The sequence below is a fragment of the Hylobates moloch genome, unplaced genomic scaffold, assembly GCF_009828535.3.
Source record: "Hylobates moloch isolate HMO894 unplaced genomic scaffold, HMol_V3 SCAFFOLD_6, whole genome shotgun sequence".
Lineage (NCBI taxonomy): Eukaryota > Metazoa > Chordata > Mammalia > Primates > Hylobatidae > Hylobates > Hylobates moloch.
This window is the reverse complement of record NW_026652281.1, coordinates 134,489,421-134,514,774: the sequence shown is the minus strand read 5'-3', so window position 1 is coordinate 134,514,774 and position 25,354 is coordinate 134,489,421. Positions and strand designations below refer to the sequence as shown.

Sequence of the window (25,354 nt, the reverse complement as noted above, 5' to 3'; positions counted from 1 at the left end):
ACTCATCCTTTTTTATGGCTGCATAGTATTCCATGGTGTATATGTGCCACATTTTCTTGATCCAGTCTATCATTGATGGGCATTTGGGTTGGTTCCAAGTCTTTGCTGTTGTGAATAGTGCCACAATAAGCATACGTGTGCATGTGTCTTTATAGTAGAATGATTTATAATCCTTTGGGTGTATATCCAGTAGTGGGATTGCTGGGTCAAATGGCATTTCTAGTTCTAGATTCTACCTGTTTAATAATGGTGCTGGGAAAACTGTCTAGCCATATGCAGAAAGCTGAAACTGGATCCCTGCTTTACACCTTATACAAAAATTAACTCAAGATGGATTAAAGACTTAAACTAAGACCTAAAACCATAAAAACCCTAGAAGAAAACCTAGGCAATACCATTTAGGACATAGGCATGAGCAAAGACTTCATGACTAAAACACCAAAAGCAATGGCAACAAAAGCCAAAATAGACAAATGGGATCTGATTGAACTAAAGAGCTTCTGCACAGCAAAAGAAACTATCATCAGAGTGAACAGGCAACCTACAGAATGGGAGAAAATTTTTGCAATCTATTCATCTGACAAAGGGCTAATATACCCAATCTACAAAGAACTTACACAAATTTACAAGAAAAAAACAACCCTATCAAAAAGTGGGTGAAGGATATGAACAGACATTTCTCAAAAGAAGACATTTATGCAGCCAACAAACATGAAAAAAAGCTCATCATCACTGGTTATTTGTAATTTTAATAGATACTGCCAGCTTGCTCTCCTGACTTCCTCTTGAGACTATAAACACATTATACATACAGTTTCTTTCTAAATGGGACCATACAGTATATAACTTTTTCCTATCCGATTTTGACCTGTAAGATATCAGGGATATTTTCTTTCAAACAGGCCTCTGGCCTTCAAGTGAGGCTTATTGCTTTCTCTCCAGGACTTCTCCAGGCCTCGGCCGCCCCAGAAGGCACTCCCGGCAAACCCAGTGCCAGGCCGCAGGAGCCTCCCCAGGCCAGGGGGTGCATCCCCACTGCGGCCCCCTGGTGCTGGCCCTCAGCAGTCCCGGCCTCTGGCAGCACCTGCCCCAAAGGTGAGTCCACGGGAAGCCCTCAAGGTGAAAGCTGTTACCAGACGGCTCCAGGGGGGCAGGTGTAGAGTTGAGAAAACAAAGCAATTCATGCTTCTTGTGGTGTGGACTGAACTTCCAGAACAAAAGCCAAGGGCAAAACATTCATGTTTCTTGGTGCCTGCTTGACTGTGGAGTTTTGGCTTCATGTGAAAGATGATGCTTAGAATCCTGAGCTGTGGTGGCTTCATTCCTGCCCCTGCACCTGACCTGCGGAGGGACCCTGAGCAAGTCCCTCTTGAGTCTGTTTCCTCATTTGTACAGAGGCTATGATGAGCAGTAGTACCAGCCCCATCAGTTTGCTGTGAAGAGCAAGGAAATGCATCAGTAGAAGCCACCTGGCCCGCGGGAGGCTGTGTACACTTGGCCCCTCCTCGTACTTCTTCTGTGTGGCTGACAGTCTCAGTTTGCCAGTCTTGGGAGTTAGGTCAGAAAGGGATAAGGTGAAGAAGCTAGCTGACCACCCTGTATTCCCACGAGGCACTGGGAAAACTATGGACTGTGCTGCTGCCTTAGCAGGGAAGGGAAGAGGGAGGGGTGGCTGGTCAGCTTGAGATGGGGGCACCCACCACACCCCTCGCTGCAGGGCTGATGGTCTGGGTCAGTGGACACGTGGATGGACTTCACAAGAAGCCTTTGTTCTCAGTGGGTGGTCCATCCTTCCTTCTAAAATCGGGAGGATGGCTCTACCTTGATCCCATTGATCAGCATCAAGCTGATGTCTCTCTCCCTCCCTTCTTTTTCTTCCCAGTTTCCAGAATACAGATCACAGAGGGCTGGAGGGATGATTAGCTCAAAAATCTAGACCTGTCCAAGGGGCTTCTCCCTTTCCTTGAGCTCTCTGGACACTGCAGAGGACCCATGGCCATGGAACCCTGAAGAAGCATGTCTGGCCACCTCTGAGCTCCTCCCACCCTCCTCCAGGAACCTCCACATCTCCAAAAATCTCCTTGTTGACTCAGTGCCTCCTTGGCTTCCTCGGAAGCCCAGAGGGACTACGATCTGATGGCTTCTAAGTGTTGTTTTGTGCAATATACAGCCCCAGGTAGGGAGGGGAGAGTATGAGGAGGGTGAACGGCAGCTTCTCCTCCAGACTCCTAGCCCGAGGTGCTGATGGAGATCCTCAAGACCGGCAAGCCCCTCAGGCCAGCACTTCGCTTGCAGAAGCCATCCATTCACTCCTGGGGTGCAGGGCACGCAAGAGAGCTTCCCATTGCTTCTGCTCTCCTCAGAGGTCCCGGGCTGGACAGAGGCTGGTACTTACCCACCCCTTTTAGCTTTTAGGGATTAAGGAAGGGTCAAGCCAGCCACTGCTGTGGTTCTGCCCAGGGCTTGGTTGAGGGAATGGCTTCTGGCTATATGGCTGCATGTGACAAGCCAAGTCCCCTTCCACCTCTCCCCAAACCCCTGCATCCCCGTATTCACACGGGTCACTCTGACTCAAACAGGTACTATTCGTAGGCAGTGTAGACAGCAGGAGGAGCTCCGGGCTTGGGCTTCCTCTGAGCTGTGATGCCAAAGGTTGCAACTCCTGACTCTGGATAATTTCTAGTTGCTCTTTGTTTTCTCTGCCGCACTTTCCTGGTGCCCCATGCTTTTCTCTCTTCCTTCCCTTCTCATTCCCCCTTAATGTGTGGTGCTTTGGTGAGCAAACCCTCAGCAGTCCTGACCTTCGGGTGACCAGGTGTTTGTGACCTACAAGTCAGAGTCCTCTCTCACAGTCGGCCACTGGATTTCCCTCATTGGCTCTCAGGAGTGTGACCAGAGTAGACTCGGGGCATGGCAATTGGGGTCATATGTTTTTCATTGTGTTTTGTGACGTCAGCAGGGTGGGAGTCTTCCTCCTTACTCTCTGAGCTAAATCTAGATGAGGTTCCCCCCTTAGGGAGCCCAGCTATTTACAAAGTACACACGAGGGAGCCAGCCTGCCCTAGTGGCTGGTCATTGACTTCGGGCTGGACCATTGCCCTCTGAGCAGAGAACAGACCCATTACTTGGAGCTGCCGAGATCAATGGAGAAGGCAGCCAGCAACAGCTGCACTGGAACAGTCAGAGCTGGGAGCCTCTTCCTCAGCCCAGCTTTTTGTCATTCACTTCCTTTTGTTCTCTCTCTGGTCACTGCCCTTACCTGACCCTCACAGAAAGAGAGCTCTGAGCAGGTGAGAGGGTCTGTGGTGGCTCCTGTCTTCCCTGCAGCAGGGAAGGAGGGCCGTGTGGTGCTTTGCTAGATAGGATGGTTTTTGCAAAGCACCTGGAGATGTTTTCTGGGAGATTGACTCCCACCCCACAAAGGTGCTGGGTGGCTCTCCGGACAGGAGCTGGCCTGACTCTCACTCCTCTGAGGCTTTCCTGGGGCCTCCTCCCATCCTGCCATGAGCAATTGTTTGCTCTTGAAAACCTCACTGCAAGGCTGAGGCTGAGTTTCTGATTCACCACCCCAGGGCCTCCTTATAGTTCTCTGCACACAATAGGTGCTTCTTGGATGTTCCCGGGTTTAGAAATAAGTGGAAAATACGGGATGTACCCCTGGGGGAAAAGCCTGGGTTGGGTTTAGAAAGATCTCTGGAAAATGAATTTCTCTTCCCTCAGGGTGGCTATGATACAGGTTCCCCATGTCCTTGCCGTGGGTCATCCTTGCTGTGGAGATCCATTCCCCACCTTTCCTGTGGCCCAATCTTTTATTTAAATGTGCCACCCTCTGTCTCAAGGCTTGGTTCCTGGAAAGTAAAGGTGAAAACAACCCCTTTCACCCCTCTGCAAAACAAACAAGCAACATCCTCAAAACCCAACCCTATGCCTCGCAGAGGTTCCTGTGGCTTCTCCAGCCTTTCTCCCTCACATCAGGAGGTAGATAGCTCTGAAGTGACAGCGCCACAGCCATAGTGACTGCATGAGCCGTCTGAACCTGCAGTCCACCCTCCCTGGAACCACACCAGAAAGAGACCTGGGTTGTTGTTTTCTTGCTTTTTGTTTTGTTTTGTTTTATTATTTTCATATCACCTCCATCCCATAAAGTTGTACTGTGAACTGGAAGATGGTGGAATGTTTTGGAATTTGATAGACTTTCGGCAACCAGTTCTACTGATGCTTCACTCCTGGCTCTGTTCAGGGAGGCTGCCCAGGAGGAAGACTAGCCATTACGCATCCCCTTTTCTTTCCAGTGCCCAGTACGCTGTTTTGAGGTGTCAAATACAAATAAATCTGGGCTTAGGGAAGGAGAGACCTTATTCCAAAGCATGATTGCAGAAGGGGAAAGGGAATATTGCAAAAGGGAGAGGAAGGGGCCTTATGGGAATAGTGAAAAGGCTCAGACCGACCGATGGCAAGATCTGCAAGCACCTCAAAGCCCAGGCAGAAAAGGCCTTTTCTTTTATTGGAAGAAGTAAACATGGCTAGAAAGAACCACGTTCAGGGAATGACTTTGTGCCCAGCCTTTTTTTTTTTTTCCAGGGGAGGGGCTGTTTGCTGGCTCAGGCTGAGGGTGAGCCAAAGTCCAGAGTCTGGTTGGGAGGAGGCAAGCTTAACTCAAGTTTGGATTAGTGAGTTAGCAAGCTCTTTGTGCAGATGGAGATGTAGGTAAATCTTTGTAAAAGTGAAATTAACCTCCTGCCAATTTTACAACCCAATAATTTTTTTTTTTTAAGGGCCTTGGAGCCGTCTCTAAAACAAACCTCAAGGGATTTAGTGCCCTGTCTCCCTGTCTCTAGAAGCCTTATCCTGGGCACCTGGCTCCATCTTGTAACTGCCTGCTAGCCGTAGGTTCCTTTCAGCCTTGCTGACTTCTGCCTATAAAAGTAAAGCCCTTTTCTGCCCCAGCTCTGAGATACTTGCAGATCTTAAGGTCTGAGACTTGCTGATTTTTTGGTTGGAGTGTTTTTTTGTATTGCCATAGTCCCTTCCCCCTGAAGCAATAGCCCCTCACCACCTCCTGCAATACGCCTTTCCAATAAAGTCTCTCCCTGCCTACTTCCTAATTTATTCTTATTTGACAGAGGGTTTGGAAGACTTGCAATTTGAAAATTGGGGACCAGTTCCAAAGTCAGTAATTGTGTTAACCACGTGTATAACAGCTCTGCTGGACACCCAAGAAAGCCATGGGAACGCCAACTGGAAAGGTCCCCTTCCTGAGGGAACCCTGCGAAGGAGAGGTTCTGTAGAATCCAAGCCCACATTTCCAAAGTCACCCTCAATGCGTCCTCTCACACCGTCCACTGTGCGTTTGTATGTGTCTGGGATCCAGGGCAATGTGAATTTTCTTTTTATTTGGGAGATTGTTCATGGAAAACAGATCTTCTTCTCTCTTGTCCACCTATTAATTGTTTACAATATTTGTACATCTATGCAAAATACTTGAATGGGCCGTGGTGCCTTTTTTCCTTGTTTGTATTTAATTAAAAATGAATTGTTTGTCATTTGCAATGTTATCTGGTTTGGCAACTCTTTATTGTGTGTTTGTTGTAATATCCTACTGCTCAGATTAGATAGGATTCATGACGTGGACTCCAGAAAGAGTTCCCACAAGGACGGTCAGTTCAGCCTATAAAGCCATCATGGTGGACCCTGAGCCACAGCAAAGCCTGTGTTTTCCTATGACCAGTAGAGGGGGCTGTTTGTCTTTGCACCTGGACGCAGGCTGCTTATTAAAGGCCTGAATGATCCTGAGATTCTTCGATCTGTTTTTTCTCATCCTACACTACTGCATACAGAAGACAGCTGAGAGCTTCTTCTCACCTTCTCATCTTATTAAGGCAAGGGATCATACTTTAAAGAGGGGAGACACTTGCCCAAGGTTTCTTGGGCTGGGTAGGCAGGCGCAGCTAGGGATAAGGTTGGGTGTGCTTTCTGATTCCAGAACCCTGTGTGATACCACAGCTCGTATTCATTAGTGCTTCCTAGTCCATAAAAGGATCCCACCCTTATTCTCTCATTGATCCCTACCCCAATTTTGAGGTTCTCGCAGAGAGATGGAGGATTAATAACCATGATCGAAGGTAACAGTTACTGAGTACAGTCGGTCCTCCATATCCGTGGGTTTCAAATCCATGGATTCAACCAACAGCAGATTGAAATATTTGAAAAAAAAAAAAGTACAACCATAAAAAGTAATACAATTTTAAAATACAGTATAACAATTTACATAGTGTTTACATTGCATTAGGTATTATAGAAATCTGGAGATGATTTAAAGTATATGGGAGGATATATGTAGGTTATATGTAAATACTATACCATTTTACATAAGGGACTTGGCCATCCTTAGATTTTGTTATCCATGGGGGTCCTGGAACCAATCCCCTGCAGATACCGAGGAACAGCTGTATTTAACATATATGAGCCACTGCATGCTATTTACAAATAAGGATTATCTCATTTAATCTTCACAAAAACCCTGAGAGGGGCTTCTTGCTCTCTGATTATACTTCTTTTTTTTTTTTTTTTTTTTTTTTTTAAGACAGAGTCTCTGTCTGTCACCCAGGCTGGGGTGCAGTGGCGCAATCTCAGCTCACTGCAACCTCTGCCTCCCGGGCTCAAGCAATTCTCGTGCCTCAGCCTCCTGAGTAGCTGGGATTACAAGTGCCCACCACCATGCCTGTCTAATTTTCGTATTTTTAGTAGAGATGACCTCAAGTGATCCATTCGCCTCAGCCTCCTGAAGTGTTGGGATTACAGGCGTGAGCCACCGTGCCCAGCCTGATTATATTTTTCTAACCTCTCATGGTTATGAGGTTGCCTATGGACCCTAAAGACATCTAAACACAAATGCTTTCACTACTAACATGCCTGCTCATGAAATTGCTTCCCACTCACACATCCCTACCTGGTTAAGAGGCCACTCTTTCCCTGCTGTCAGCCAGTCTCTGGGGTGATGCTCACATGTTGGTCACTAGCATAATGGAAAAAGCCTGGTTGGACAGACCCTGGTTGAAGTCCTGACTCTGCTTGCTACTCAGTAGATAAGCGGGCCTGGATAAGTTCCAGATTTCTGAGTCTCTTTTCACTATACAAATAATATTCCTACCTCAAAAGTGTCGTGATCATCAAAGAAGTTCTATATGTGAAAGCCCCCAACAGCGCCTGTCACAGGCTATGTGCTGAGAAACTGCTGATGACATCAACTTACAGTTGCTTTGCTTAACATGCAGAGTTCTATTAGGATCTGCCTTACATTGAGTGCTGGTCCCCAGGAGAGTTTGGGCAAGGAAGGACTGTGATATTGTTCCTTCAATCTTGTTTCTTTTGTTCTTTTTTTTCTTTAGTGCCTATGATGTGCTAGGCACTGAGGATAAGCAGTAAATCAAAGCCAACCCTCATGAAGCTTATATCCAGATGGGGAAAGAGCACAGATCACAAGAAAACAAATGAATGAAGTGGTAGCAGATTATGCACCAGGCACAGTGGCTCAAGGCCTAAAATCTCAGCATTTTGGGAGGCCAAGGTGGGAAGATCACTTTAGGAAAGGAGTTTTGAGACCAGCCTGGGTAACATAGCAAGGCCTCATCTTTACCAAATCTGAGCCTGGGAGTTTGAAGCTGCAGTGAGCTAGGATCACACCACTGCATTCCAGCCTGGGGGACAGAGCCAGACCCTGTCTCAAAACACAAAAAAAACAAAACAGATTATGCAATTGGGGGCAAGGTTAGTCTTGGAGAGACACATTATGCTTGGTGGTTAAACCAGATATCGGCTTTGCTCTTCCTGGCTGTGCGACCTTGGGCAATTATTTAACCTCTTTGAGTTCCTTTCCTCATCTACAAATGGGAATTAAAAACATATCCAACTTGAGGATTTTTGAGGAGTTAAAGAGAGAATTCACAGGAAGCACCTACTATGCCTGGTGCCTGGTAAGGGCTCAGGTGTTAACTAGGGATGAGTTGTCTTCAACTGACTCTATTTCTAAAACTATCTTTCCCACTCTACCAAGGGTGTTAACTACCACAGACACAGTAGGGGCTTCACTGGCAGTCACATTCATTCAGAGATTGGAGACTGCCCTTCCAGCCCTAGAAAAACCAGTTTAATCACTCCATGCTCAAGGAAGGTCAAGACACAAGTATCAAGTAAATATAATCTGTAATCTTTATTCTTGACCCTGCAGACCACACTCTTAGGGCCCTCAGTTTACTGCTATTCTCAAGATCCAACTTGTTGCATTGCTTTTAATTACAGACGGAAAGCCACATTCATCAAAAACTGGGGATTTGAGGCTGAAGAGTCAGGGAGGAAGTCTGCTGGTCAGCCAAACCTTGGAGCTCCAAGGCCAGCAGGAATTTACCTGGGCTTGGCCCACTTAGGGCACAGGATATAAACACAGAGTGCAGGTAGAGTCAGTCACACAGGGGAGGCCCTGCACCAACCTCGAGGCTGAGGATCAAGTCTTCCCTCTTTCCAGATATACCAGCCCACTAATTTCCCTTTCTAATGGTTCTTCTCCAACCCCCACACTCTTGCGGCTAGAAGGGAGATGGGATGGGAAGGAATAGTAATTATCTCTCTCTCCAGCTGCTCTGGTGTTTTGTATGCCTCTGGCCAAATGTGAGGGGACCAAAGGTACTCCCCATAGCAGGTGGTGTTGGAACAGTCAGAGCATGCTGCTTCCCAGCGTGGGCAGCTCATCAGTGGAGCGGGGGACTCGGTGGCAATCTGGTCAACAGCTAGAATGCACCCCATGCCAAGTCTGCACCTCCACTTGGCCATTGAGATTCACAGCTGATCCCACTGTCCAAGCCTTTAAGGCTGCAGCCCAGAAATTACCCCTGAGCTCTTTTCTCCTAAGTTCCCGGATGAGCACCAGAGTCAACACAAAAGTTAGTCCCTAGTATCCAGAGAGCCTGGGACTGCCTTCTGCCAAATCCCAACTTTGCTCCTCATCCTCTTCCCATCTCCCCAGATCACAGATTGGTTGACTCCTTGGGGAATAGAAAAGCGCGTTCTGCCAAATTCTAGCTTGGCAGCCAGGCCACTTTGAAGCAGTGAATTTGCTGTTCTTTTTTCAGAGTAAGACAACATGAAACACTGGGTTTGGCCACCAGAGTTTGGCTGTGGCTCTATTATTGTTTTGTTTCCAGTTCTGCGATTACTGCCTTTATGTCTCAGTGACTGACTCCTTAGGATGTAAGTAGAGGGGGAAGGGGTGATGGTGGGATGGACTGGGTGGATGCCGAGGTGCTGACTGCTAGGCTGGAGTGCTCGGGGAATGAGCTGGTTGAAATTTTTCCCTGAGACATCAAGTGGCTTTCACAGTAAGAAGGTCAGCTGAGGTCTTGCTTCTGCCTCCAAAGAGGAAGTGACAAGAGCAACAGGATATTTTACATTGGTTGCGTCCCTGTCAGCTCTGGATAGGGAGGCATGGCCAATTGCTCTCTGGGCCTCTGGGAGCCAGCTCTATGTCATCCTTGGGCTAGAAAACAACAACAACGGAGATTCCGTCTCAGGAGGAGAATTGGTGTGAAGGAACTCCCAATGACCAATATCTCAGGGAAGTCCTTGGACTGTGCTACATTCAATGGGTCAGACTCCATCTTCTTCCCAACGGCATAGAGATGGCACCGAAAGAATGAATGAGAAGGGAGGTCCGGGGGACCTGCAGGCACTGATGTAAACTTGGGTATTTGGTCACTGAGTCTGTTTCCAGGAAGTTCTGCCACCACTGCTATTTGGGTAGAGATTTTTCTCCTGGAAACAGTGATGAGGTATAAATGAACTTCTCAAGAAAAGAGAGCCCATTGGTAACAGTTGCACTGGAAAATAACCAGGTGGTTTTGAAATTGGGAGGTCAGGCTGTACCATCGGGCTCATCCTCTCACTCACATATTCCAAGCTTCAAGAATGGATTATAAATACTTTGGGTTTCTCTTCTGGCAATGAGGTGCTGGCAAGTTCTATATTGTCCACAAGGACATTCTTGTCTTCCAGTCTAATGACAGTTGGTTCCGGGGCGGGAGAAGGGGGTGGGGTTTTGTGCATGTGGGGCAAGCTGGCGCAGCTGATGTCCAGGTCTTTAAAAGCATGCAGCATGAACACGCCCAGGATGACGGTGACAAAGCCCGAGAGGGTGCCCGCAATGTCCACAGCAGACATGCTGTACCACTCCTTGAAGAGGACGATGGATGAGGTAACGACCACCGTGGTGAAGAACACGTAGTAGATGGGGAACACCAGGGAAGTGTTGAAAATGTCCAGTGCCCTGTTGAGGAAGTTGACCTGAGTGCTGAGGGACAGTGCCAGGATAAGGGACAGGATGTAGGGGAGTGGGTGCCGGACAACTGGCAGCCCCTGGAAGAAGTTCTTGATGGTGATGCCCAGTCCCTTGACAGCAGCCACGGAGAATGCCCCGATCACAGAGCAGATGATGATGTAGATGAGGATATTCCTTTGCCCGTAACGTGGGGCGATGACAAAGATGAGGATGAGGCATGACACCAGCAGAAGCACAGCAAACACGATGAACCCTTTGGGAGGAGAGGGAGAAGGATCACTCAACTGTGGAGGGTGCAGGCAGTGTCTAGGGCCCAGACTCATGGCAGTGGGAGGTAGCATTAAGATCGTGGGCTCTAGAGTCAGACAAACTTGGGTTCCAGTCCCAGCTTCATGACTTCCTAATAACTTGGTTAGGTTGTTAAACCCCCAAAAACTCAGTTTCCCCATTTGTAAAAGAGGACCAACAATAGGATCATCCTCATAAAGCTGTTCTGTGGGATTCAGTGAGATAATGTATATAAAGCATTCATAACAGTGCCTGGCACATAATAAACACTTATTAATGGTACCCATACATATCAGGCCAGGAAGCCTTTAAGCTAGCCTTGCTAACAAGTACCAGCCCATTACCGTTTCTTCTTTAGCTTGCCTTCTCCTCTAGGTGGCAGCACCTGAGATGGTCAGAACCCAATCTGACCTTTTATGGGACAGTGGGGGGCGTTCAACCTCCAGTATTTTCCTGCTCTTCGGGGGCTTGGAGTCTACCTGTGTCTTTCATCTTGGAAGCCATCTCCATGATGGTAGTGACCTTCTCTTCCTCAGGGGCATGTATCACCATCACTGTGCTGCCGGCCACACAGATCACACAGCCCAGCTTCCCCAGCAGGTTCAGACTCTCCCCCAGGAAATATGAGGAGAGGATGGCACTGCACGTGGAAATGGGAGAACGGGATTAGAGCAGCCATGCCTGTCCTAGAGTCCCAAAGAAAAATGGGGCCTGAGCAAGCACTCACAGAGAACAACAGATCAGAACTCACTACTCTCTCACGTGGAAGTTTTTCTTCCAAGAAAACTTACGTTACCATGGGCAAGTCATGTGACCACCCTAGGCCTCATTGTCCCCGTCTGCAAAATGGGGGTGCTAATAATATCCACGGGAGACATTGTTCTTAGAAACTAAATGAGATAATGCACAGAAAATGCACAGTACAGAGCTGGTACCAAAGAATAAACACAGCTGTCACATATGGAGGGCTTAGCATGTGCTGAACATTCTGAATGTATCCCGCGTATTAACTCATTTAATCCTCACAGCATCCCTAGCTGAGGCCAAGAGAGGTTAAGCAACTTGGCCAGGGTCACCAGGTTCTAAGAGGCGGGGCCGGAATTCTAACCCAGGTAGTCTAATTCCGGAGTCAGGGGGCTTAACTGCTATGCCACGTTGCCACTCAAATAAACACTCATCAAATGTCTGATAGTTTTAAATATAGTTGATAGGAAATATCTGTGTTTCCCGCCGCCCCCAGTCCTCCTGACCTGGGGTCAAAAAATGTTTGAATAGAAACTCATTTCTGGGAGTGTTACAACATTTGCTGGAGGAATAGAAATGCAGGCGAATTTCTTCCATTTTAGAGACTGAAACTATTCCCAAACAGAAGAGTTGGAAGAACACTTCAAAATGCTCTTGTCTAACTGCCTTCCCAATGGGCACATCCTCTCTTAGCACTGCCAACAGATGGCTCTCAGCTTTGGCTTATAGATACCTCTGGTGGCAGGGAGCCCCCCCTTCACAAGCCAAATGAGGCCATTGTAGGTTTGCTCTAATCATTTACCAAAAATATGCCTTCTGGTAATTTCTATTTTTTGCTCCATCTCTGCTCCTGGGGTCATTCATAACACATCTATTATTTCATTTGTATAAGCCAGTGTGAACAACCTCAGTGACAATCACAGATACCACGTCTCAGGCATTTATTACCTACTATGTATGGTGCTAGGAACTTACCATCTATCACACTAGCATCTCACAGCTCTTTGCAAAGTGAAATATACTATCTCCAGTTGATAGATGAGAAGACTGAATCTCAAAGAAGTTAAAATGACATGGCAAGTTCAAATAACTAGCAAGTAGTGGAACCAGGAATTGAGCTCGAGTCCTTTCTAATTATAGAGCTCATGGGTTTTCTTCTATGCCTCATTGAAGAGGATCCTTGTGACTTCCCTGAGTCTTCAATTTCTGGGCAAATCATCTCCAGTTCCTTGCTGCACCATGGTGACATGATTTCCATTCCCCTCACATCCTCGAGCCGAGCCAGCAGAAGTGAGAAAGGAGGGGAAAAAAATCACGGGCAAGCCTCGTATGATCACGGGGGCATGCTTCTGTCTCTTCATGAAGGTGGCATTAGTTTAGGGTAAAAACCTATTGGCTATCTCGGGACACAGTTAGCCTCAAAAATCCTGGTTCAAGTTGTCAGGAGAGAGGAGATTGATATCTAAGCTCTCCTGTCTGTCTTCTGTCTTTCCTCGGAAACTACCAAAAACATTTTGGCCACAATGTCCCATTCAAGAGATTATTCATGCAGGCAGGGGCCACACACTGGAGGATTTTATGGCTCTCCCAGTTTCCCCTGGGTAGGAATTTGCAAACTAATCGGATATGCAATTATGGTATCACAGCTACATCAGCTGTGTTAGGCCAGTTATACAGCATGAATCAGGCCAGTTGTACAGCATGCGTTCTATTTGTTTTTTGAGTGTGTAAATGTTGCAAAATTTTCATCAAGACAGTAAAACAAATCATGGGTACTGGGTGTGGTCCACTATGATTTACCAGCATTCCAAGGCTAGGCCAACAATCAGAGTCTCCTTTGAATGGGGCTCCAGGACCCCCACAGAGGAGCTGGCTCTGTGTTTGTAGCTTAGGGGGAGTAGGAGCAGTGGGAAGCACAGACATTTAGTATCAGTTATTTTTAAAACTATCAAACATTTGTTGAGTGTTTACTTGAGAGGCAACGTGGCATAGCAGTTAAGCCCACTGACTCTGGAATTAAGATTGCCTAGGTTAGAATCCTGCCTGGCCTCTTAGAACCTGGTGACTTTGGCCAAGTTGCTCAACCTCTGTTGGGCTCAGCTAAAGATGCCATGAAAATTAAATGAGTTAATATGCATGATACATTCAGAATGTTCAGCACATTCTAAGCCCCCACCATGTGATAGCCATGATTATTGTTTAGTACCAGCTCTGTACTGTGCATTTTCTGTGCATTATCTCATTCAATCCTCAGAACAATGCCTCCGGTGGGTATTATTGGCATTCCCATTTTGCAGATGGGAAAAATGAGGCTTCGAGTGACTAAGTGGCTTAAATGACTTGCCTATGGTAACATAACTACTAAGTGGCAGAGCGAGGATTAGAACTCAGGCAGCGTTAATCCGGAGCACATGCTCTTAACTTGTACGCCACATCTATTGCGGCACCAAAATACTGACATGCGCCATTCATCCTGGTGATGGTGGAAGCCCTTCCAACTGGTTTGGGCTTGGCCTGCCTCTCTATTACCCAGTCAAGGGGATGCTGGGGCAAGAGGCAGCAAACATTCTCAGGGTCTATAGCTCTCAACAGCACACTGCCTCTTTCTGGAGGCTGAGACCAACCCAGGTCCCTGATTGCCAAGTGGCAGTTGACCCCACTTGGCAATTCCAGACCTCAACAAACTGAAAAGGGAACAGAATAAGAGAGAGCTAGAGAGGGGACAATAACCTTATGAGGACACTCAGTGCTCCCAGAGGTGTGACGACTGTTGCAGGTGCAAATGCATAGGCTCCAAAGTTGGCAACTTCTCCAGCAGCCACTAGGAAATGAAGGGAGAAAAGAGGCTAGTATGGCACAGAAGCACCATCTCCATTCCAGACGAATCATACCGTGTGCAACCATCTGGAGGATCCCAGACCAGCATTCTTTAAAATCCTGATCCGTATCCTGGAGAGTCTGATCGAAGGGTCAGTCCCAGTCTATCTGGATCAGATCCTTCCATTTTAAAGACGGTGAAGCTAAGGCTCCAAGCCCAAGGTCACATGACATGCTTATGGGGTAGAAGCCCTCTTGTTTTTTAGGCCTCTTGGCTTCTAGTCCAGGCACAGTTAAATTTGTCTCAGGGACTGCCAGCATTTTGGACTAAATTTTTCATTTAAATTCTAGGAAGTGTTAATTATCAAAGGAAGAAACAGTTACAATTATTGGTTCTCCAGGTACCAATTGGTCCATGGACCCTTCTTTTCTCCTCTTTTCCAGGGGAATTTTGAACAATCTGGACTGAGAGGCAGGTGGTTAGAAAAATCCGACATTCCTGGCTGGGCATGGTGTCTCACGCCTGTAATCCCAGCACTTTGGGAGGCCGAGGCGGGCAGATCACCTGAGGTCAGGAGTTCGAGACCAGCCTGACCAACATGGAGAAACCCTGTCTCTACTAAAAATACAACAACAACAAAAAAAATTAGCCAGGCGTGGTGGTGCATGCCTGTAATCCCAGCTACTTGGGAGGCTGAGGTAGGAGAATCGCTTGAACCCAGGAAGCAGAGGTTGCGGTGAGCTGAGATTGCACCATTGCACTCCAGCCTGGGCAACAAAAGCAAAACTCTGTCTCAAAATAAACAAACAAACAAACAGGAAAAGGAAAATCTGACATTCCCAAAGGGACTAAGTTCTTTCTTTCTATCCGAGTTTCCAGTTTGTAAACTCCTGAGTTAATACACAGGAGAACGCTTAGAAAGTTTAGCAGATAGTAAGCCCTCAATATGTGATAGCTGTGGTTATCGGAAAAGTGTCTTTTCCATCTCTCTGCTGATAGAGAACCACCTGGGTCTCCCCTTTAAAAGCAGATAGTCACTGGGGTAGCTCTGGCTGAGATGGGGATCAAAACTTGATGTAGGTGGATTATGAATAGAAACCTGGTTAATTTTCCACCTAAAAGAGTCAGGGTTTGATAGCAGGAGAGGGTGGGTGGAAAGTGGGGGAAATGTGTGAGTATGCAAATTTGGGCAAACTTTAAGTAACGGACCAGCTATGTTCTAAGTGGGCCAACACATGAACTGCCTGTGGACTGGGGGAATTTGGCCTAGGAGTTCCAGCTTCTACCATGTAGAAGTCAAGAGTCCACTACCAACAGGCAGTGATATTATCAAGCTATGTTTAAAGGGAAGTTGAGAAAATACACCTTCATCATTGCCAGCTCTGTGCAAACCTCTCTGGGAGTAGACGCTTCATGGATGAAGACTGGCTTTGATGGTAAGACGTTCTCCCTGCAAAGGTTGTCAAGGTTTTCCCCTGGGAATCTGGGCCTCAGATTCACACTTGCCATACTAGAGACAAAAATGCCCCACCCATCCCTCCCTTTGTCTCCAGCCCTGCTATCAATAGGCCACTGTTATTAGTAACAAACAACCCACTTACTGGTGAGAAATCCAGCCCACCACATTGCATCTTTCAGGTAGCCGAAGCCTCCGTCCACTGTGGAGGGAATGGACACAAAGTTAGGATGGAACTTGGCCACACTTTCTCAGGCACCTTTTCTAACTCTCTGCTCACTCCCTGGCCTCTAAGGGCTGCTCCTTGAGGCTTGGTTCTGGGCCTTCTCCTGGGTGGGTTCATTTGTTCCTAAAGTTTTAAATACCATCTATATCTGGTGCCTCTGTATCTGTAGCCTGGACCTTCCTTCTGAGTCCAGGTGTATATCCAACTGCTTACTTCACATCTCCTCTTGGATTTCTCACAGCCATCTCAATTTCTGTCCTCAATGGAGCTCTTGGTTTTAAATATGCCCCACCCACCTGCCAAATGAAACATAGTAAGTGGCACTCTCATTTATCCAGTTGCTTAAGCCAGAAACCAGGGAATTGCTCTTTGACTCTTCTCTCCCTCCTTCTGCATCCAGTCCATCCTGGTAACTCTGTCTCCAAAAAGATCTCACATGTGTCCACTCCGCTGGCACCTGCTACACCAAGGTGCTGTTATCCCTGCTTCAGGTTGAGGCAACAGCCTCCTTCATAGTTACTCTGGTTCCACTCTTGGCCCTTTAATAACCGATTTTTCTTTTCATGGCAGCCAGTCATCTTTTAAGAATGCAAATCAGATTATGTCACTCCGCAACTTATGGCTGGCCAATGGCTTCTGAGTGCTCTCAGGATAAAGACCAGAATCCTTAACAAGACCATGCATAGTTTTGGCCCTGCTCACCTGTCCAAGTGCATCTCCTGCCACTCTTCTCCTCTCTCCTAGCTCTCCAAAAACTATGAGATCTTTTCTGCCTTCAGGCCTTTGCACATGCTTTCCCTGTGTCCAGAATACTCTTCCTACTAATATTTGCCTAAACTTACACTCACTCTACAGGTTGCTGTGTGAATGTTGCTTCCCCTACGATGCCATCTCTGACTCCCTGATTTTTATTATTTCCTGTTGGAGTTCCCTCTCTCCCTCCCTCCCCGCCCATCCTTTCTTTCCTTCCTTTCTTCCTTCCTTTCTCTCTCTCTTCCTTCCCTCCCTCCTCCCCCCTTTCTTCCTTACCTTTTTCCTTCTCTCCCTCCCCCACTACAGGGTCTCGCTCAGTCACCCAGGCTGGAATGTGCAGTGGCACGATAGCTCAATGAAGCCTCAAACTACCAGGCTCAAGGGATCCTCCCACCTCAGCCTCCTGAGTAGCTGGGACTACAGTCATATGCCACCATGCCTGGCTAATTGAAAAAAAATTTCTGTACAGATGGGGTCTTGCTGTGTTTCCCAGGCTGGTCTCAAACTCCCAGACTCAAGTGATCCTGACACCTCAGCCTCCCAAAGTGCTGGGATTACAGGTGTGAGTGACTGCACCCAGCTGGGGTTCTCTCATAACACCCAGCTCTTCTCTTTCATGGCATCGTTGTTTATAATTTTAGTTGATCTTCTTATTTTATGACATTTCCGCCAGTAAAATGGAAGCTCCACAAAGCCAGGAATTGCATCTGCTTTGTTCAGGACCTGGCACATAGTCAATACTCAATAACATTAGCAACAAGGATGATGATAATGATGGATGATGATAGATGGGTTTGAGACAGTTTCATAAAAATCCAAAAATTTATGTTGCGTTTTGGGAATGCTCACTTTTCTAAGGAAAAGGTCTCTTGTTTTCATCAGGTTCCTAAAAAGGTCAGAATTTCCCATAAATGTTAAGAACTCTGAGAGCATTTTACTCTAAGGGTTGAAATCACAGAAGATACTGAAATAGCAGATTGGAGAAAAAAACGGACTCCAGGAAAGTTGTCGTTCTGAATGGTCAATGATACCTTCTCTGAGCACAAGCAGAAATTTCCCTGGCACTGTGGGAGGTCTCTGGCCTTTTGAACACTTGTCTAGAAGTGAAGGGTGGAATGGCAATAACCATTATTCCCGACTTCATCTCTGCACCTCACAGCTATTCATTTTGCAGCACACATGGGCTCTAGACCTGTACCTCTAACTGTGGGAACCTCCCACTAAGATAACAGTAATACGAATACTAGTGCTAGTCTGTGCACTAGTACCTCTAACTGTGGGAACATCTCACTGAGATAACAGTAATACCAATACTAGTGCTACTCTGTGCTAGATATGATTCTAACTATGTTGCATTTTCTTATAACCCTTCAGGCTGGTACTGTTCTTATCTCCATTTTATAGATGAGGAGACTGAGGCATAGAAATAGATACTTTTCTTGCCCAGAATTGAATCACCAGGAATTGAGGAGCCAGAATTAGAACCCTAATTGTCTGCTTCCAAAGTGCAACATCCCACAGAAACATTAAATTGAACATGTCCAAACTTGAATACATCATCTTCCCATAAACCTGTTCCTCCTTCTACACTCTTCATCTCAAGAAATAGCACCTTCATCACCCCAGTTGCTCAAGTCAAAAGCATGAGTCATCCTTGACTCCTTCCCCCACCCCTCCTCCCTTGCTTGAAGCCAGTCTGTATCAAAGCTGGTAAGTTCTACCTTCAAAAACTAGCTTTGGAATCCACCAGTTGTCTCCATTCCCATTTCTGTCTCCCGGGCCCAAGTTCTGTCCTTTCACTCACCTACTTGGCCTCCCGGGCTTCAGGCTTGTCCCCTTCACCCAGCAACCAGGGATCTTTTCAAATTGCAAATTAGACTGTCACTCCCCTGCCTAAAACCTTTCAGTCACTTAACAATTGCACTCAGGCTCTGTGCTTCCAATTACCAGACCCTTCATGAGCTGGCCCTTCACTCACTGTGCACCCCTCCTGCTCCTGCCATTCTGAATGACTTTTGTTTTCTAGTGTCACTCAAGTTCTCTCACCTCTGAGCCTTTGCACATGTTATTCCTTCTGCCTGGAACACTGTCTCCCTATTTCCCCTTTTACCTTACTGTCTCCTAATCATCTAGGTCTCAGAGATCATCTCTTCTAGAAAAACCTCCCCTAATCCCCCGAGTCTGGGCTTTACACACCCCTCCAAAATATTCCCCCATTGCAGGCTGTGTTTTATGATGGCACTTAACACATGATAAAACAACTGCTTATTGACTCATCTGTCTCTTCCACTTGACTGAAGGTTCAACGAGGACACTGAATCCCCATGTCTAGCATTGTCCCTGGCATACAGCAGGCATGCGATAAATGGTGATTAAATGAATGAGTCATTTTGCACAGGATTCCTTTTCTCAAGCACTGTTTCACGGAAAAACATCTTATTTTCCAAACAAGCAAATCCCTTGGGGTCAGACACTTCACCATTTTTTGGCAGCCCAGAAGGGAGCTCAACTGGATGCTAAGTGAGGGCACACCAGCATCTGACATTGTTCTGAGCAGCAGTATCTATTCCCATTTTGCAGAGAAGCTGCAACTTGCCTGTGATAACGTTGGTGGGAAGTAAGACCAAGACCAGACCTGCAGTATCTGATTCTTGGTCCTGAGACTTGTCCCTTCCCTCCTCTAATAAACACATCATGAAAGTCTCAGGAAAGATTGGATTCTAAAGGAAGGCCTCCTGTTGGCTCTCTAAACTGAGACCTCCTATTGGAGGCCTTCCTTTATAACCCTAAACCCTAACCCTGTTGGCAGGTGGGATTCCAGACAGGGTTGACAATGAGCCTTTTGTACCTTGCTGAGGCCATCCTCTTAGACTGCAGCCCTGGACCTTGTGAGGGCTCAGCTGCCTTGTGCCCTAACCTCTCCTGGCCCAGGAACCTACCAGCTCGAGTGGCTCCCGTGGCCACGAGTCGCAGGAGGCCTTTCTTCTTGAGGATGACGCTGCTGCCGATGAGGAAGCTAGACAGGAAGGCCAGGCCCAGGCCGATGTAGAAGCCATAGTTCTGCCTGATCCTTTCCTGCCAGCTGTGAAAGGTGGCGTTGCTGGGCACCTCAGGGCTGAGGTCATTGACAATCTGGCACAGGACTTCTTGGGAGGAGCAGTAGAGGTGGAGCAGAGAACCTGGATGGGAAGACCACAGTGAGAGAGTCACATTGGGGACATTTGCACACTTTTAAAATATTGGAATTGGCCACTGTTTCAAACCCTGTGCTTCTGCTACTGCAGGGCTATACCTCTATACTGTGCCTCCACCTAAAAATAATTATGTTCAGTGAGTGCTTACTCTAGTTAGGGGCTTTCTTTGCATGACCACAACAAATTTGTACCACCACGTGTCAGATAACAAACCTGGGCACAAGGGCAGACCCTCAGTCAGAAGAAGTACACAAGTTCAATGAAACTGCAAAGAATAGCCAATAATTCTCCAGTGCTACTATTCACATGGTCCTCTGCTCTGGGATTTTCCAGGAGAGTTTCTAATGACCACTTGGAAGCAGGCACAACAATCTTTTCTAGGCTTTTAGTTGAAGAAACCAAAGCTCTGATAAGTTTAGTGACCTGCCCAAAGCCAAAACATGGGTACTGAATAGTGAAGCCAGTGTCAGATTCTAAGCTTATCTGATGCCAAAGCCCAGGCTCTTAACCATCACACACACCTCAATAAAGCAGGTAGCATCTGGCCTCCTAAGAGGCTTTTTGTTTGTTTTTGGTTTTGGTTTTTGGGTAGAGATGGGGGTCTCACTATGTTGCCCAGGGTGGTCTCGAACTCCTAGCCTCAAGCTATTCTCCTGCCTCAGCCTCCCAAAGCACTAGGATTACAGATGTGAGCCACCATGCCCAGCCCTAAGAGGTATTTTAAAATAGAAAACATTTAAAAATTGGGAGGTTTTCCATGAAAATTCAGATGTGAGGCTACGATGAAAAATCAGATCTGCTTACCATATTGGGCCCTCTTCTAAGGCAACAACTGGCTGCAGCTGGGCAGTGTTGCCCCCTAAAATAGGACATACTCTCTGCAGTTCCCCAAGAGTCTTATCTGGCTCCTTTCAGTAATTTCTAGCATGTGCTTGGCCTTTGTAGGCATTTGAGTTTGTGACCTCTGGAGGTAGCCTTTTTCAAGCTGTGTGTCACCAAGGCCCAGGTCCCTATGCCAAGGATGTAAGCCTCAACCTAGAACTCCCAGCCAGTGCCTGGAAAGGCCCCAAAGTCCATGGTCAAGCAGCTCTGGCTCTGGCACATCTGCAGTGCAGAGTGGCATCTTGGTGGAACAGACTAAGGGCAATGTTGACCTTTCTTCCATGACACAGACCCATGAATAACAGAACTTGAAGAGCCCTTAGAAAGCAGTCTAAATTCTTATTTTCACTGGGGAAACTGAGGCCCTGAGAAGGGGAAGGGCTTGCTTAAGTCACCCCAACATCTGGTGAAAGATCTGGATCCAGCACCCACTAGGGCACATCCATGTGTCTTTTGCAGTGTGATATCTCTCTTTCCAAAACTCGTGTCACAATCAAAGGATGAGACAAGAGGCATCTCAGTCCCTAATCAGACTTGTTCTGCACTGCTCGTTCCTGTTTCTCCAGCTCAGCCTTCCTTGCCCAAGAGCTGAATCTGGGGAGTTCCCTGAGCCCAGGAAATGAGCCAGAACCTGGGAGGACATGGGCTAGGGGAGGTGACTCCTGAGAGGAAGACCAAACTCATCCCCACGCCCTTCCCCTGCTCCCTGAAGGTGCACCTCTAGCAGATGGAGCTAAAGAACCCTCTATCGATGGACCTGGCTGTCACAGTAAAGCCTCAGCACCCAAGGGCTCAGCACCCTCTATTGAGTCAAGTTCTCCCACTGCAGTGAAAAGTAAAAGACAGAGGGCTGATGGCCAAAGTAATCCAATTCTGAGCATGGGCCAGATGATTCCTGTCATCTCTTCCAGAATATGCTAGGACTGGGGAACACATTCTGGCTTAGAGAAAAGGTGAGGCTGAAAATGCCTGCCTTGTTCAGGAAACCAAAGTCAGACACCTAACAGGCTGGCTTTGAAAGCTTCACTGTAGAAGGGAAGAGGCTAGAGAAACAGGGACATCCCACAGCCTGCAGTTCCGAGACAACGTAGGAAAGTGGAGCCACACCAAGGAAGGAGTTGAGGTTTTACTGTCCACCAGCTCTGGATCTATATTCCATTTCCTCACTGTATTACCTTGAGCAAATTATTAGCTGCTCAGAGCCTCAGTTTCTGGATCTTTAGAATGGGGATAGCAAGATAATAAAATAATAATACCTACCTACTTTCTAGAGTTGTTTTAAGGATTCAGTGAGATAATGCAGGTAAAGGGCCTAGTCCACTACCTGCTTTATGGTCAGAACGCAATACGAAGCCAGCAGTCTTTCTTTACCCCTTCCTGTGGTTCTTTCTCTTTCTTTTCCAAAGACAAGTCCGTCCTGTGGTGGTCCTCCCACTGACCCAGAGAGAAAGCCCAAACTGCGCAGGTACTAAAACCTGAAGCAACTACACATTAAAAACACAGAATCCTCCCCCCGCCCCCACCACCTCTCAAGAGTGTCTGCTGTCGTCAAAATGCCTGCCCCCCACTAACCCCCCATCTCAACCCAGGGGACATACTTTCCTTCCCTGACTCCTCTCAGCCACCCCAGCTGCGAAGATGAAAGTGAAGTCTCAGCCAGAACTTCAAAGCTGGGTGGGAGCCACCTCGTGCTGGCCCTGCCCCTCCCCAGCTTTGGCCCCCCTGGGAGGAGAAGATTCGAGGGAGAGGGGTGGCAAGGAGGGGAGGGCGCCAAGCGCGGAGCCCGCCTGGTCCCCAGCCCTGCCGTACGCACCGTTCTGGCAGCTGGTGTTGCTGACCCGCAGCTCCATGGGGCCCGGGGTACACGAACCGACGCGCGGGCCGACGGCGCCCGGGCTCCCAGCTCCGGAGCAGGTGGCCGCGACTTGTCCCCCGCGTGGCTCGCGCGCGAGAAGCCGCCGGGGTCCGGACCCAGGGGTGGGGAAAGTGACGCGTCCCAGAGTGGGAGAGTCCCCGGGGAGGAGTCACTCGGCGTCTTGGGCAACTCCGGGGGCAGGGGGCCCAGGGCTCGGGCCGCTCGCAGAGGGGCGCATGCCTTCCCGGGGTGAGGACGCTGCCAGGCTCCCAGCTCTGGAGTCACCGCCCCGTGCCAGGGGCAAGAGGTGAGGAGGCGGGTTCCCGGGCACCGCCCCTCCGATGCCTGCACCGGCACCCAGCTCCATCCCCAGTGAAAGAGTACAGGGGACCTGGATGGCTGGAGAAGGGGCAACTTTCCTGCCGAGGTGGAAGTGGCAACGTAGGGGTTGGAAGTGGGTACTGCTGCCAATTGGGAACCTGGGTTCCTCCTTTTCCTTCCTTCTCGCCCTCCCACCCTCCCCCCTCCTTCCTCCCCTCCACCTTTCCTCCCTTCCTCCCATTCCACCCTCCTGCTCTTCCTTCCTTCCTTCTGCCCTGCGACCTCCTTTTCTTGCCTTACCCATTCATTGATTCAACCTAGGTCTGATCTGTGCTGGTAGGTAACAGGTACATAGTGAGTGCCTAATAAATGCTCAATATATATTTCTGTCTAATGAATAGATAATAGGAGCTTGGTAAATTAAATGAAAGAAGTGAATGAAGTGATTGGAGACCAAAAGGAGTCAGACTATTCCCTGTCCCCCAAGTACCTTATATTTTAATGGGGAAACAAAATGTGATCATCTCTTAGAGACCAATGTTTTTGAAATTACCACTTTAAAATTATTTACACACACACACACAGACGTTGTGATGGAAAGCATATTTATTACTATGGGTAACAGTAAAAAGCAAGTTAGAAAAACACTGACCTGGAGCATAAAAATACGTATGTAGAGTTTGCCATAGGCCAGGCAGAGTTCTAAGTGCTGAAAAATTCCAGTTCATTTAATCTTCACGACTGCCTTATAATGTACAGAATTTTATTATTTACCAAAAGGAAACTGAGGCACAAAGTGCTCAAGTAACTTACTGGGGATCTCAGCTGAGAAGCAGAAAAGCCAGGATCAAACTCATGCTGTCAGTGGTCACATTAAGCCACCTGGCATTTTACACTGAAATAAACTGCTCCTGCGCAGTGAGGGTGTGGGGCTACTAAGAAAGCAGTGATTGGTTCTGTCAGTGGTGGTCACCGGCTTCCTGGAGGAGGCAGCTTTTAAGAATTGTCATGTATGGAGTCGTCAGCATGGGCCAGACACTGTGCTAACCCCTTTCCAGACACTGTCTCATCGAAGCCTCCTGGGAGACAGATATCCTTACTCTTTCCATGCTACAGATGAGAGGAAATTGTTATTTTTAAAAATTTTATCATGAGATAATTTTAGACTTATAGAAGAGTTACGAAAATAATATAGAGAGTTCCCATACAACTGTCACCAGCTTCCCTTAATGTTAACATCTTGTATAGGAATAGAAAAAACTGTCCTTTAAATACTCTGAGACACTTGTTCCCAAGGTTGCACAGCTAGTGAACGAGGGTGCCAGGTGTAAACCGAGCTGCTCTGACCCCAAGCCTGTCCTCCTAGCTACCACCCTCCACTGTCTACTTGCGGACCTCCAGCTGGGCCTCCAAGGATGGGTTCTTCCAGCATGGGGCTTCCTCTAACTTGCTGGACGACCTTAAACAAGTTGCTTACTCTACATAAGGATTAATTTCTTTGTCAAATGCAACAGCCCCTTCTCCAAGGGGTGGGGATCGGGTTGGTGAAGGGAGAGGTTAAAAGAGAAAGGGAAATGTGAGACACAGTGAATGTAACAAGCCACGTTTGCCCATTTTACTTGCCGCATAATTTCACAAGCCCTTGATTCTGTAATGATGTGCACCTCTCTGGAAAAATGCTTTGAAAACAAAACAGGATACAGCACAAGGCCCCCACATCTCTTGCCTGAGACACTATATTTCTTAAGAGATAAATGACCCTAGACCTTGCCTATTCCTACACATAGGATAATGTTTGACAAGGTTAGTGACTATCCCTCTGTCATCTATAACCAGATATACTCTTGCACCCAGACTTTCATGTGATTCTGCTTTACTGTAACTTCTGAGCAAGTTTGATGTAATGTTTGAGCACATACTGCACTTCTGCTACCTGTATATCAGCTATGAGCTAAAACACTGTTTCAGAGCAGTGGGACAGAACCTCTCTGAAAGACTCCTCCCAGACTTTTGTCTTCAGTCTCCAGTCCTCAGTAAGACTTCTGTTTTTTTTTGAGACAGAGTCTCACTCTGTTGCCCAGGCTGGAGTGCAGTGGCTCGATCTCGGCTCACTGTAAGCTCCGCCTCCCATGTTCAAGCGATTCTCCCACCTCAGCTTCCAGAGTAGCTGGGATTACAGGCGCCCACCACCACACCCAGCTAATTTTTGTATTTTTAGTAGACACAGAGTTTCACCATGTTAGCCAGGCTGATCTCGAACTCCTGACTTCATGTGTTCCATCTGCCTCGGCCTCCCAAAATGCTGGGATTACAGGCCCTCAGTAAGACTTCTGAATAAAACTAATTTTAATTCCTTAAAAGCTTGATTTTCTTTTAGTTGACAGAAGTCATAGCCGTTGCCAACAGAATATATCCAAGTCTGCGGGTGAGTGCGCCCAGGCCCGCCTCTAACTTTGGAGGTGTGTGGTACCACTGTTCAGGTAGAGGTGA

At 47.5% G+C, this 25,354-nt stretch overlaps 2 protein-coding genes across 5 annotated transcripts in view; one reads left to right on the top strand and one right to left on the bottom strand.

The window, feature by feature from the left end:
* Nucleotides 1-5,773, top strand: part of ADAM19 (ADAM metallopeptidase domain 19) — a 99,239-nt gene extending 93,466 nt beyond the window's left edge. For 2 of the 3 annotated variants that reach the window (XM_032158493.2, XM_032158492.2), the window contains exons 22-23: nucleotides 943-1,095; nucleotides 1,883-5,773. In XM_032158493.2, the coding sequence (XP_032014384.1) occupies nucleotides 943-1,095; nucleotides 1,883-1,936 (207 nt within the window). In that variant the 3' untranslated portion in view covers nucleotides 1,937-5,773. Of the gene's footprint in view, nucleotides 1-942; nucleotides 1,686-1,882 lie in introns of those variants that run through there. The other variant, XM_032158491.2, reaches the window with a different exon arrangement.
* Nucleotides 5,774-8,185: 2,412 nt separating this feature from the next.
* NIPAL4 (NIPA like domain containing 4) lies at nucleotides 8,186-22,645 on the bottom strand. Of its 2 annotated transcripts, XM_032156068.2 has the most exons (6): nucleotides 22,502-22,645; nucleotides 19,552-19,791; nucleotides 15,779-15,835; nucleotides 14,090-14,180; nucleotides 11,095-11,255; nucleotides 8,186-10,580 (listed from the first exon to the last, which is right to left on the bottom strand). In XM_032156068.2, the coding sequence occupies exons 1-6, from the start codon at nucleotides 22,536-22,538 to the stop codon at nucleotides 9,952-9,954; spliced, it is 1,215 nt and encodes a 404-aa protein (XP_032011959.2). In that variant the 5' UTR covers nucleotides 22,539-22,645; the 3' UTR covers nucleotides 8,186-9,951. The 2 variants fall into 2 exon arrangements, with proteins under 2 accessions (XP_032011959.2, XP_058296065.1); XM_058440082.1 differs by lacking the exon at nucleotides 15,779-15,835.
* Between the last annotated feature and the right edge of the window lie 2,709 nt (nucleotides 22,646-25,354).